This window comes from Oryza brachyantha, chromosome 10, assembly GCF_000231095.2.
Source record: "Oryza brachyantha chromosome 10, ObraRS2, whole genome shotgun sequence".
Classification (NCBI taxonomy): domain Eukaryota; kingdom Viridiplantae; phylum Streptophyta; class Magnoliopsida; order Poales; family Poaceae; genus Oryza; species Oryza brachyantha.
In genome coordinates this window covers 15,719,112-15,732,838 of record NC_023172.2, presented here as the reverse complement: position 1 = coordinate 15,732,838, position 13,727 = coordinate 15,719,112, and the positions used below count along the sequence as shown (strand labels likewise).

At 44.6% G+C, this 13,727-nt stretch overlaps 3 protein-coding genes across 3 annotated transcripts; 1 reads left to right on the top strand and 2 right to left on the bottom strand.

Moving 5' to 3' along the window:
• Positions 1 to 34: 34 nt before the first annotated feature.
• Positions 35 to 3,120, bottom strand: LOC102716813 (nuclear intron maturase 2, mitochondrial). Its single transcript, XM_006662018.3, has one exon. The coding sequence runs from the start codon at positions 3,075 to 3,077 to the stop codon at positions 891 to 893; it is 2,187 nt and encodes a 728-aa protein (XP_006662081.1). The 5' UTR covers positions 3,078 to 3,120; the 3' UTR covers positions 35 to 890.
• A 1,731-nt stretch (positions 3,121 to 4,851) lies between these two features.
• Positions 4,852 to 8,673, top strand: LOC102716534 (chlorophyllide a oxygenase, chloroplastic). Its single transcript, XM_006662017.2, is given in 10 exon segments — positions 4,852 to 5,119; positions 5,656 to 5,898; positions 6,068 to 6,172; positions 6,256 to 6,534; positions 6,631 to 6,778; positions 6,929 to 7,113; positions 7,227 to 7,339; positions 7,456 to 7,750; positions 8,054 to 8,215; positions 8,217 to 8,673. Coding segments are annotated over 10 exon segments (1,629 nt in total). The 5' UTR covers positions 4,852 to 5,044; the 3' UTR covers positions 8,241 to 8,673.
• Positions 8,674 to 8,695: 22 nt separating this feature from the next.
• On the bottom strand, positions 8,696 to 13,607 carry LOC102716251 (SH2 domain-containing protein A-like). The gene is made up of 12 exons (XM_006662016.3): positions 13,347 to 13,607; positions 12,981 to 13,172; positions 12,547 to 12,747; positions 12,374 to 12,463; positions 11,532 to 11,606; positions 11,267 to 11,434; positions 10,482 to 10,799; positions 10,111 to 10,394; positions 9,865 to 10,027; positions 9,410 to 9,756; positions 9,261 to 9,326; positions 8,696 to 9,187 (listed from the first exon to the last, which is right to left on the bottom strand). Exons 1-12 carry the CDS (start codon positions 13,524 to 13,526, stop codon positions 9,154 to 9,156), a joined length of 2,118 nt encoding a protein of 705 aa, XP_006662079.2. The 5' UTR covers positions 13,527 to 13,607; the 3' UTR covers positions 8,696 to 9,153.
• Positions 13,608 to 13,727: the final 120 nt, after the last annotated feature.

Genomic DNA, 13,727 nt, shown 5'->3' with positions numbered 1-13,727 from the left:
TATTTTTTGTCTTCCATCATAAAGTGCACCCCACATTACAAATGCCCATTGGAAACAAATAGAAGCAAGAGTATGTGAAATGATTCTTAGCAGAGTGGAACTTTAAGAGAGAACTCTCTACTGAATCATTGAAGAAATTGCCATTTTGAGTTTCCAAAGTTATAGGTAATTACAAACAACTTACTGTTCACTATAGCATTCAATGCTTAAAAAAGCAACAAACTAAGAACAAACAGATCAAACAAGTACGGTTCTATTAAATAGACTTTCCACTTTCCAGTCATATCTTTAAAAATCTAACCGACCAAGGCATGCAATCAGCCATTACTTCATACTAAAGTATAAGAAGCTATGGATAACCGAATCTTCCAATATGTGACCAGTGACCTCTGCTTTATGTAAAACATTCTACAGATGAATAGGTCGTTTGAAGTTTGAACAGAATGTGTACAGGGCGATTTTTCCAAATGAGTTGGAGATGTATAAATAGAATTGGTAAGGCTAGTCTTACTAAAAGATAGGATTTGTCTGTAACAGTGTCAGAAGCTTGTTCTGCATGCAGTTGCACAATCTGGCAACATTTCCTCAAATTCCATCCTGGTGTCTTGTGCTTGCACAACAACAAATATCCAAAATGATCCTGAGTATTGAGAAATATTCTTGAAGTTGAAGCTGTGCAAAACTTCATGTCCCTGAATAGGAAGCAGCCATGTAGTTAGGCACTTAGGAACCAGCACAACAGAGATTCGACAGCAAATTACAGCTTTGTACCATAGTTTATGTTCGCAGCGAGTTAGTTGATTTCTTTTAACTCCAGCAGCATTGAGCAGCTATTTTGTCAACTGCCCCTTCAGAATACTAGAGAGTGGTCATTTTGAAGAATTTAATACTCATGGCATTTCAGCAACCTTTGGGGAATCCACATGGCCAGGATTTCCTAATTCCTTGTCACTCAACTCATCTGTGTCTGAACCCAAGTCCTCTGTGGACCCTTTGTGGTCACTCTCTTTGAATGAAGGTAGTAAAACTGCATTTTTCTTGTAGCTCCATACAAGCATTGATATGTAGTCCTGTGGAGTTATAAGTCCTTCCTCCCTAATGCAGCTTCGCTGCTCTTCTACTGTTTGTTGATCTGTGAGCTTTATATACTCCAGTAAAATCTTCTCATGGTCTGGGCGCCATCCACTTGGTAATGGTGTGTAATCAGGATCAGGAACCATCGACATCCTTGTATACTGAAGCCCATCAATTGAGTCCACAAGACCCATTCTTAGCAAATTGTGGTACTCTGGCGACTGTCCTTTCTTATCCTTCAATGGTCGACTAAGATTCCTTGATGCAATCTTGTAGACCTTTGCCCTCGACCTCAGTTTGTATTTGGCAGCATATAACTTTGCCAAGGAACCCCTTATAATGTATGAGCAGAAATTGACAACCTTCTTGCGGTTATCAGCATAACGATACCACTCTGCCATTGTCAGCAAAAGCTTATTCATCTGTGCATTTGTGTGAGCTTGTGTGGCATGGAACATCCTGAAGCAAGGTTGTGGGTCTGGTTCACGGTCCCCCTTTAAAAACTCAAGCTTCCGGAACTGCTTGATGCACTGCTTTAAACTAGCTGTCACAGATAGCAGAGTCCCAACCCCCTTCTCGCTGATGATCTTGCCTCCAGAGGCTGTGTAACGGAGAGTCGGGTACACAACACGGCGGCACAGCACATGATCAAGGAACATGATCCCTTTGGTGATGTGCTCAATAGGGAGGCTCTCATTGTCAAGCTTGATCCGGAACCGCTGGTCACAGAATTCAACAAGCTGCTTTCGGAGCACTGCCGCATCTGCTCTTGGACCCCTGACCCCGATTAAGAAATGGCCACCGTATCGAATGTAGTCCACCTTCCTCGTTTTGTCAGGGCCACTAGTGGGAACAAATTCTGGCCATGAAGTGTTCCCCTGCTCGACTTCATCCTCCCCTCCCACAACATCGGACTTGGACGGCCTGTAGAATTCCTTAATCTTTGCCTCCATCCATTGATCAAGCTCATCTAAGCACACATTAGCAAGCAATGGGCTCAGTACACCACAGTGTCCCCAATCTGGCTGGGTGAGAGCCTCTTCTGGTGCAAACCCAAAGAATGTCTGCAACCAGTAGGGGTCAGGCTTCGGCTCTCCCTCCGGAAGCACCTTCTTCTTCTGGTACTTCCTCTTCTTTTTCTTCTTCGCTGCATCTTCATCGCCAGGCCTCGCTGTCACAGGTGGGGTGAGCAGTGCTGAACGAATCAAATCGACAACCTTCTTGTCACGCACATCACGGATAAGTGCACCAACGACGATAGCAGGATCAGGGGAGTGGAGGAGCGGGGAGAGGTCGCCCTTGATATACCAGAGGTAGGGCGCGAAGCTGCGGCGGATGGTGCGGATCGCGGCGTGCGGAGATCGGCCCGGGCGGAAGGCGAAGGACTTGGGCGAGAACCTTGCCTCGTAGACGGGCTCGAGCAGCAGGAGGAGGAGCTCCTGCACGACGCGGTCCTGGAAGGGGGCCGGCCCCGGGGTGGTGAGGAGGGCGCGGAGCTTGCGCTTGGAGAGCGTGGCGGGGTCCGCGGCGGCGGCGGGGCGCGGGGAGTGGAGGAAGGGGGTGAGGCGGTTGCCGAAGCGGAAGCGGGCGTCGAGGACGGCGTTGCGGAGCGCGAGGAGGGAGGAGAGTGTGGAGGCCGGGATGGAGGAGCGGGGCAGGTAGGATCCTGTCTCGTCGGCGTAGGCCTTCTGGTAGGCGAGCACCCAGAGCTCGAGGCGCGAGAGGAACGGCGACAGCGACGGCGGCGCGGCGGTGGCCGGCTGGGCGCGGAAGGAGGAGACCCACAGCGATGCAGTTATGGCGACCGGGTCGTCGCGGAGGAGCTGCGCCGGGTCGAGCGGGTTGCCGATGCCGCCCCGTCCCTGGATGCCCGCGGCGGGGTCAGCGGGGAGTACGAACTGGTGGCGGCGCGGGGGAGGCGGCAGCGGCGAGTGGTGGGCGAGGGAGGAGAAGCCGCGGAGGCGGAGGAGTGGGGCGAGGAGCGCGCGGCGAGGCGGAGGCATCGGGGAGGAGAAGAGAGGAGCGGCGGGGAGCTAAACCCTCGCGGTGGCCGCCGCCGCCGTCGTCGTGGGGGTTTTTCTCGCGCCGCCGCACTTCCGTCACATGTGGCGGGGATGGACACCGTGGGCCTGTGGCTATTGGGCCTTTGCGACATTGGCCCATTTTGGCTTTGGCAGTGGAGGCCTGTTGGACTATTGGGCTATGAAAGTGGAAGTCTATTGGGCTGTATGGAGGCCCATGGAAGCCCATCACCGTTCCGGCGAAACAAAATACGAAAATTCGTATGCGTATACATGCGGTGCGTGTATTTCGATGATTTTTTTTTGCTTAATTTGTAAGTACTAGCAGTGATTGAACGGTGGGTAGAAACCATTGAAAAGCCTAGAAATATCTTCTCACCTGTGTCTGGCTCCCTCCGCAACCTTGGGCTCTTCTCAATAAAATAAAATTGGTCTTTTTAGAAATTGATAGACTTCAAAGGATTTAGCTAAATCATGTTAATAAATAAGTCCATAACACACAGTTGTAATTGCAAACAACACCTTTTATTTATTATTTTCTTAATGTTGACAAGCAATTAGCAGTACAGTGTCCTCGGAAAATTAACGCAGTCCAGGATTTACCATTCACCTTAGTCTCTAGATGTATATTAAAGGATGTCAAACACCGTTGCACGGGAAATAAAAAAAGACACTCTTGCTTTTATACAAGCAAAAAGTATGTAAATGCTGAACGAAAATTACGTTTTGTGCTACATCCATTTGATAAGACGTTACTCTCATATCAATATAATTAAGGAGAGATGAGGCTCAAACCTGGGCCGGCTAGCCCACACCTTGTGGTGCTGGCCGGAAGAAGCCTAGATCTTTCTCTGATATACATTATCTATATGATTCATTATTATCCATAAAAATCTAAATAAAACTAGAAAATCTTGTCAAAAAAACGGAGATAGTACTCTATATCATTTACCTTTCATCGTAAAAAGTTAAAATTTAAATTTAATTCAAAGTTGAATTTGAAGTTTTTTAACCATCAACCTTCTAAATCACAAATAACAGATATGCAAAATTTTATTTCCCGTTTTTTTATACGCCGTCTCTTCATGCCCCTCGTTGTACCGGATGTAACAATACACGAGATTGGAAGGGCTGGTCTGATAATTTCCGTCTCAAGCACCATTTCAGCCACGCAAATGCAAACCATGCCAAGTACACTAGACGACGTGGACGGGGTCATACAAGTACAGCTACTCCAACGGTTGGTCCTCGAGGCCGCCACGTCAGATCACGACCCCGCGAGAGAATCCCACGTGGCTGCACGTGGAAGGCTCGTGGAGATCGCGAACGGCTCCCGCCTCTTATCTACAGGGCCACCTCGGCCGCGAAAAAAGAATATTTTCTCTCGAACCCTAAAACTGATGCAGGTATTTGTACGATCTTACATAAGCGAGCGCCATTAGCACGCCACGTGTAACAGCGACCAGCCACGTGGACCCCACGAGTATTCGCGTTTCGTTAAACTCCACCAAAACGAAGCTTCAAACCGATCAAATTTCGTACAGGATTTTCCAAACTATTCAGTTCCAAAGGAGTTACTGACTTGCTGAAAGTGGATCGGACGGCGGGAGCTCGACCGGAGTAAAATCGACGGCCGAGATGCGCTCGAGGGGTGCCACGTGTACGCCCGAGCAGATAAGGGGTCCAGGCGGCGCCGCGACGAGGCGGGATGATAAGGAGCGCGCGGCGAGCGGCGCGCCACGTCGCGCGGAGCAGATTGCGCTTCCGGATTAGAGATTTCGAAATATCTTTTCTCTCTCGAGGAGGAGGAGAAGAAGAAATTTAGACAAAACCACCCTCGTGTTGGAGAAAAGAAAATATGGGGAGTATTTCTACGTTTTCGTTTTTGTTTTTGTTTTTGTTTTTGGGTCGCACTGCTTGATCGTAGGCAGCGCCGCCGCACAATCTCCATGACCACTGTGGCATCGCTGTCTTTGCTGCCGCACTTGCTCATCAAGCCATCCTTCCGGTGTTGCTCCAGAAAGGTGAGTTTTTTTTTGTTGTTGTTGTTGGTCGAAGAATCTGTTTAATGGGTGTTTGGCGATCGGAGAAAAGTTGTTTCTTGGTTGGGTTTTCAGTTGAAATGGTCATTTCTTGATGAGCAATCGAAAGCTGAATGTTTGCGCAGTGGAATGGAGTGACCATTGATGTTCATATGATTGGATTCTTGAGATACTTGATGTTTTCTTTTTTGTTGTTCAGACAATATATTAGTATATGGTTTCGAGGTTTTGTGATTCTTCAGTCCCATACCTTCAAAACTGTTGTATTAAAGTAGAAAAAAAATGAATCTTGATCACGGACAGACAGCGCAGTTCTTGAAAACGATACTCGCGCCAAATTTTCTTTGCAAGCTCGAATGCAATTCAGTCTCTTTAAGCAAATGCCCGCAGTTTTGCCCAATAACCACAGGCTAATCTCTGGACACGGATTTAACTAAATTTTACTGGTTTTTCTGCCAAAATAGAGTGGCTGTGAGCTTGGTGAATTGAGGGTGACCTTTCTGAGGGAAACTGTGCAGGGTGTTGGTAGATATGGAGGAATCAAGGTGTATGCAGTGCTCGGTGACGAGGGAGCTGAATATGCAAAGAACAACACTTGGGAGGCCTTGTTCCATGTCGATGACCCCGGCCCAAGGGTTCCCATTGCAAAAGGCAAGTTCTTGGATGTCAACCAAGCTCTCGAAGTGGTCCGATTCGACATCCAGTACTGCGATTGGAGAGCGCGGCAGGACCTCCTTACCATCATGGTTCTTCACAACAAGGTATGAAACATTGGCCAGATAGCAAGTTCAGATAAAAGGTCTCAGTTTGCTAGTCTGAATTTTCCAGACATGAGGTTCAATTTTTTACTGGATACTGAATAATGCCTGAGATTGAAGTTGTGGACGACTAACATAGTTCATTCCATGAATTGTTGGCATTGAAATGCAGGTGGTAGAGGTTCTCAATCCTTTAGCAAGAGAATTCAAGTCAATTGGAACCTTGAGGAAAGAGCTTGCAGGGCTACAGGAAGAATTGGAAAAAGCTCACAATCAGGTATGCTATTGGCAGGAGCCAAAATGCCAAATTTAAACCCTTCCATGTCATCTGGATTCTGATGCTTTATGTATCCAATCCAGGTTCATTTATCGGAAGCTAGAGTATCGACTGCGCTTGATAAGTTAGCACAAATGGAGACCCTAGTCAACGACAGATTGTTGCAAGATGGAAGCTCTAGTGCATCTACAGCCGAGTGCACTTCCCTTGCTCCAAGCACGTCATCAGCGGGCCGTGTTGTGAGCAAGAAACCTCCACGCCGGAGTCTGAACGTGTCTGGTCCAGTGCAGCCATACAATCCCAGTCTGAAAAACTTCTGGTACCCAGTTGCCTTCTCCAGTGACCTGAAAGATGATACAATGGTAAAAAAATGTTTGATTCAGGCATTTTTGTTACGAGGTCAGAGCTAGCAGTGGGAGACACTTGTGCTTACTGTGGTGGTATATGTGCATTCTCAGGTACCAATAGATTGTTTTGAGGAGCAGTGGGTAATTTTCAGAGGAAAAGATGGGAGACCTGGATGTGTTCAGAACACATGTGCTCACAGAGCTTGCCCTCTTCATCTTGGCTCAGTTAGTGAGGGTAGAATTCAATGCCCTTACCATGGTAAGTTGAATTTCCATTATCTAAAAATATATGAATTTCTATTTCATCATGCTTCTGCTATTTTTCAAGCTTTCCAATGATCTTAATGTTGCCAATAGAGAGAACTTTTGTGTAAATAGTATTTCAGATTTTTTTTTTCATAACCTTCAGGGTGGGAGTATTCGACTGATGGAAAATGTGAGAAAATGCCATCCACAAAGATGCTCGACGTGCGCATCCGGTCATTGCCATGCTTTGAGCAAGAAGGAATGGTTTGGATCTGGCCTGGTAATGACCCACCGAAGTCGACCATCCCTTCTCTGCTGCCCCCTTCAGGATTTACAATTCATGCAGAGGTAAAAGGAAATCAAGTCACGCTGCAGAAATCACAGTATGGTGGAAATGTGTTGGTTTTAAAAAGTTTTCAGCTGGACTGAAAAGTAATGTAGTTGTTCTTGATCATCAACAGATAGTGATGGAATTACCGGTGGAGCATGGACTTCTTCTGGACAATCTATTAGATCTTGCGCATGCTCCGTTTACTCATACGTCCACCTTTGCCAAGGGTTGGAGTGTTCCAAGGTATTTACATACTAGATTTCAAAATTGGCAGTGAACAAATATTTTCACAACCATGTGAAAATTATGTCTTCATAAATCATCATGCTGATGCAATGATGCTAATATTCATTTCCCAGCTTGGTGAAGTTCTTGACACCTTCATCAGGGCTCCAAGGGTACTGGGATCCTTACCCCATCGACATGGAGTTTCGACCGCCATGCATGGTGCTGTCAACCATCGGCATCTCCAAGCCTGGAAAACTAGAGGGGAAGAGCACCAAGCAATGCTCGACACATCTCCACCAACTCCACATCTGCCTGCCCTCCTCTAGGAATAAAACCAGGCTGCTGTACCGGATGTCCCTCGACTTTGCTCCCTGGCTCAAGCATGTCCCTTTCATGCATATATTGTGGTCACATTTTGCTGACAAGGCAAGTCTCAACTTTCAGATCAACTCCATAGAAACTGATCTCCATTTCATCTCAGATTCACATTCATAATGGGATTTGCTTTAGTCCAACAAAAAGTACCTTAAGATGCCGGTACCTCACGGTTCTAAATCGTTTCTGGTCGTTGGATCGAACAGTACCTATTATGTTCAGCTAGATCCAATGATGAGAAACGATTTAGTACTGTCAGGTACCGGTACCTCGAGTTATTTTTTGTTGGACCGAAGAAAATCTCATTTGTAATATATAAGACATTTGTAGTAATATTATATGATCTTTATGCAGGTCTTGAATGAGGATCTGCGGCTTGTGCTTGGGCAGCAAGAACGGATGATCAACGGTGCCAATGTCTGGAACTGGCCGGTGTCGTACGACAAGCTGGGTATCAGGTACCGGTTGTGGAGAGACGCCATCGAGAGAGGAGCAGACAGGTTGCCATTCAGTAATTAACCAAAGTGAGAGTGGATCATAGTAGCTGCAATGCTGCATTGCCAGTAGCTTCCCTTTTCAATTCTTGGTCGCATTTCTTGGCGAGATGAAGATGATGAGGATGGCCAGAACTAACTATAGTCAGTGGGATGTATATGCACAGTTTGTTTAGGCGTGCATCCCTGCTTGAGCGGTTCACCATCTGCCTGAGATTCATTGCAGATTGAATTGGGTTCTGGAGGAAAGGCTAATGGAATGGAAAGAATGATAGGCGACATTCTGTGTAATTTTAAGAGAATGATAAGCGACATTCTGTGTAATTTTAAGTGTACACTAGCGACAGCATCACGGGATGCAAATGTAATCTGAGGTTGATTTGTTTTTCTTCCTCTTTTTTTCCCCCTCCCCTTTTCACCGATGTAAAAAATTGATCGCATGTTACACTATCAAGCATATATGATCATACTATTTGAGTATGGAGCCATGAGGAGCATGAAACACGTTAAATTAATCAGAGGAATGGTTTGATAGTTCAGAGCAGCAACATGTTCAAAAAGTTTTACGCGGCCTTCGAATTTGATAACTCGCTACAAAATCCTCTGAGCCTGGCTGAACCCCTCCCACTACAGGCCTTGGATGGATGGGCCTAGATTTACAACTAAAATCACGGCCCAACAGGCAACTCCCATCCAAAACCCTAGCAAAAGCACCGAGCCCAATACATGAGAACCAAAATGTACATGGCTTCCTGCCTTCCTCACCCCACAAAAAAACTAAAACTAAAAGGCAAAATGTACAAGGCTACATGTTCACTACTAATCTATTACCATCTCTTCCAGTCAAAGAACAACAAACTGTACAAGGCTACAAGTTCACTAGTATGCAACTGGTTCTTGTATTCAGTTTTGCCTGTGGGATGAACTTTGATTTGCTCGAGACTAAATCCATTTCTTTTGTCAGCTCTGCATAGAAGTTGGCAGGCGATCAACCCTGCAATCAAATGGAGTTGGATGAAAATTACAGCGGCCTTAACAATTCAAAGACGTTTGGATGGTGTGCTTGCCTGCTCAGCTGGGATAATTCGGGCTCCTTCAGCAGCAAATCTTCTAGGTTGCCAGACCTGGCATCACTGTATCCAGTAAAAAATGAATAGCAATTAGCAACCTCGCAGTAAATACTAAAGACAGGATGAGAATGCAAATGGACGCTCACCTGACATCAAGAGAGAGAAGTTTATGATGAATTGAGTTATCAGAGCCGACGTAGGTAACAACCAGGCTACCAGCATCTGGATGTGGCCAGCTTCGGGTAGTAGGAAATCTAAGGACAAATGTTCCTTGCCTTTTAACCAGTTCCCTGGAACTTCTAAGTGCATTCTCAGCTTCCTCTAATGTAATCAATCCCTCTATCCATCTATGTGTTGTGCAATCCCACAGCTTGTTTATTTTGTCTTTTGACAAAGCAGCAGCAACTGGGTATAGCCAGGACCATAGCTTATCGAATTCGTCTCTTCCAATGTCATCACCACAACCAGCAATTCCTCTTAAAACCTCAAAATCCTGAAATGTATACATCGTATAAAATTAAACAACTATTCTTGTGCTATTCACAAGCCCCTTAGATATTTGTGGCACAAATTATGACTGTATTCAAGTAAACAGTTTTACCTGCTCTGACAAACCCCTGTTGGAAGGATGGACAATGTCCATAAATTTTGCTTTGATTTCATTAACTGCAGATGACCAAAGTGCGTGTTCATTGTTCTTTGAGATTAAATTCCAAGTGTCAGCACCCTCTTGGAGCAGTTGCTTTGACATTAATATTTGGTTTCTTGAATGGACAAAGAGTCACACATAGATGTTAAAATAAGGAGATAGTGAATCCTCTAATGAAATCCAAAACCTGACAGTTACCTGTGATGGGCGCATCCACTATACAAAGAGACCTGATTTGCAAGTTTTACCAAGTCATCTTCATTGACAGAAGGAGCTGCACTTCTGAGAAACTTTAACCGCTCATATGTGCTATCTAAACAATATCTGAAAATCTCAGCGTCTGAAAAGGATTCGACTTCATCTCCATCTGATCCACTCCAAGAACTTCCTGCATCCATGCTGTCAAAGTCTGATGCTGTAGAATCAGACCCCATGACATCCTGCACTCCTTTGTCTAGCATCATCTTTCTTGCTTGCTTATTCTGTCAATAAAACACATAATAAGGTAAATCAAGGACTCAAAGATTAAGCAAAATATTAACGGTACTGAAGTCTAGACTATCCATTACCTCTGATGCTACTTTGTGTACATCGCCTTCTATCTTGGAGAATTTGGATGGATGGAAACACACCACTGAACTTGGGTCATGTGTCTGTAAACGACCATTTGATTTTCCATTATGACCAACCCCCTCGATATTATTGGTCGATTGGATTTCATCCACCAATGAAGAGCCTATCCGCTTTACAGAACCCAACTGGCGGTTGGTGCGGTTTCGCGATATACAACGGATGGGTTTGGAATATGCCTCCAAAAAGGGATATCTTTTCATGTCAAGTGTAGAGAAATAAATACGGAAGAGCTTATTGTCACATTTAGAAGATAACTGCAACAAACAGACAGTATGTTGTTTGAGGAGGATTGTAATTTTAAAATGTAAGAGCAGTAAATATAAAGATGTTTAGATTCATGGTATTTCAGATAGTGCTCCATGCCATTAAATGGACTACTTGAAACAAAGCACAGAAACAAGCTGTCGTAAAGAGTTTACTCAACATGGATAATAAACGTCTTTGTACATATGAATTGCCAGCCTGCTTCAATGCCACACGTGCATACATACCATTAATATCCACAATGCAGTACCTACAATCTCTATTGCTCTATAGTATTGCTGCAGAGCACGAGCACACTTAAAAACTACGCCTCCAAGTTTCACCAGCTAAACATGGAAGATGTTTACTGTATACCACAAATTTGGGGAAACACGGATAGCCCAAAACAATTGAATGTATTTTCTATGTAAATTGAAGTAATAAATGTAACATAATAATAGCATCTCTAACAACCCACCTGAGAAATCTTGAGTTTAAATAGTGCACGCCCACGAATAATTGGCAGAGGCCTGCTTACAGCTGGGTATTCAAGTCCATCACAACTAATTAGCAAGGGAGGTTCCGAATCATCCCTTGACTTTTCAACTAATGCTCCATTGTCAGCATAGACAAGTGAAGCAGCGATCTGGAAGATGCACAAATATAAGGAATATATGCAAACAAATACAGAAGGGTGCCCATTGAATGTAGGAAAAACTAGAAAAAAATGGCAAATAGAAAACCTCTCGATCCTTCACTGCTTCACCAAATGCATCTACTAGTACTACTTCCAAAATGAAATTCCTCCGGCAAGAGGCCTGCATCAATTAATCACAAATAAGGATTTATGGTAATGGTTACTTATATTTAGTATGTCTTCACATAGAAAAATCAATAAATTATAAAATTAGTATTTTTTTTCATCTTGACTTCAACTGCTCAGCCTATATTTGGCAATTATTTTTATATTAGGTGGCAGAGAATGTTCTTGTTCAGCATAAAAAAACATATTTTATTTTTGAGTAAATTGCGTTGGTGGTAAGCAGACCCCTTGTTAGGTAAATTCGTAAAATGCTTATTATGATGCATGAACTTGCTTAGTGCGTACGAACCAAGTCCAAAATAATATATTGTGGCAAATCATGCTGAGTAAGTTGATTAGGATGTCACATGCACATAAGGAACTGTGAGGAATGTCATATGTGCAAATATCCTCTATGTATGCTTTGTATTTATTTTATTTTCCATTTTTTCTATCTATTTTATACTCCCATTTATGTCTTATAAAGCAATTATTTATATTTATAGATAAAATTACTTACTCTATGTTTGATTGAGCATGTCCATATATATATGACATTATCTTGATATGCGAGCCCACCTGTAATCCTAATCAGTGTCTAACTTAGTGAAATTAGTCATAGTATGTTTTTTTGGCTTTGGTTTGCACGTGCTAGACAAGTTTGTGCACTGAAACGAACGATTTACAGGTTCATGTACTAAGTTGCACCCACCTTGCAAGTTCATACATCGGTAGCGCAGTTTACTCTTTATTTTTTCATTCCAGAAGAAGAATCTAGTTTACCTTCCCGCCCACAATATTCCAGATACCATCATCACCCTCCTCGATTCCATCACAGCATGAGTAGTCAATAGATAACTTAAATGGAGGGTTCTGCAATTCAATGAGAGAATATTACAAAGAATGCATTTCTGCAGAGAAATGAGAAATACATGATATTTCCTAAGTTGTATCACCTCTGCATATTGTTGCTGTATGGTTCCTAGCATAGATGATAACTCCATATTATATACATATCCTTCGAGCTTGTCCTCGCTTCCTAATAAGTTAATTTGTTTTAAATCATTCTGATTTCCTGGTTTGTTGTATAGCAAACAAAGATGAGCCTCAGCAACTAGGTTGCCATCAATATGAAGACGCATAATATGTTCGGTAACCTGAGAAAGATGCAAACCACTATTAACAACTCAATTGCCGTCAACAATAAAGAAAAGTTCTAGCATATTCTATAGATGTCACCTCCGACTGAAAAAATAGGTGTGAAAGAAATAAAAGCGCGGGAAATTATCAGACACATAATTACGTATGTTCTTCTGGGCAACCAAAGCAAGGATATTCTAGAGGGATGAAATGCATATGGTATAATTCATGCTGAGACTTTGGAGCATACCTCACATCCGACATGGAACCAATTATCTAGAGGACATTCATTAACTTCGGCTAGATTGGTTATGCCAGTCCATGGGTAAGAACAACCAGGAGTAGGGGCTTCTCTGTGAAACCCCAGCAATGGGAAGAGAACCAGTTTGCTTCCTTCACCCAAAGCCAGAAATGGCACCCTACCACCACCTCCTCCTTCCATCTGCACAGTCGAGAGATCCAATCAATCAGTTCAACAGAATCACCCGATTGCTCGTCGCTCCTCACCAACACCCAACAGAAATCAAAATCCCTAGAATCACTCAAGGACCCCGAAATGGGTTCCGGAAACTTGTTCATATAATCGGAGATACGGAAATGAGCGGAGGAATCCGACCTGATGAAGGATGACAGAGGAAGGCCTCGCGGAGCTGGAGAGGTAGAGCCAGAAGCAGACGGCGAACCCCTCGCCACCATCCCCACCGCCGACGACCTTACTCAGGTCCAGCTCGACCCTCACGTCACGGAGCTCGCAGTATCCACCCCCGCCACCGCATCCCGCCGCCGCCGCCGCCATCGCCGGCCGGCCTCTCCGGTGGCAGCGAGGGTTTTGTCCCCCTTTCCCCTCTCCTCCTCCGATGCCGCGTCTGTCAGTTAAACGGTTTTGTTCGGTGGGCGACGAGGAGTGGGTGGGAGATGATCCGGAGCCGTCGGATCGGAGCTGGGCCCTTCGTGACCGTCGGATCTGACGCCCGTGCCGCCGGGGAGGCGTGGGCCT

What these genes read in the sequence shown, in the direction of transcription:
- LOC102716813 (XM_006662018.3), bottom strand. Translation starts at nt 3,077, where the DNA reads ATGCCTCCGCCTCGCCGCGCGCTCCTCGCCCCACTCCTCCGCCTCCGC.
- LOC102716251 (XM_006662016.3), bottom strand. Translation starts at nt 13,526, where the DNA reads ATGGCGGCGGCGGCGGCGGGATGCGGTGGCGGGGGTGGATACTGCGAG. An exon ending in GGTTCCATGTCGGATGTGAG is followed by an intron (nt 12,748 to 12,980) that starts GTATGCTCCAAA and finishes CATCTTTCTCAG; the next exon opens with GTTACCGAACATATTATGCG. An exon ending in TACAGCAACAATATGCAGAG is followed by an intron (nt 12,464 to 12,546) that starts GTGATACAACTT and finishes ATTGAATTGCAG; the next exon opens with AACCCTCCATTTAAGTTATC.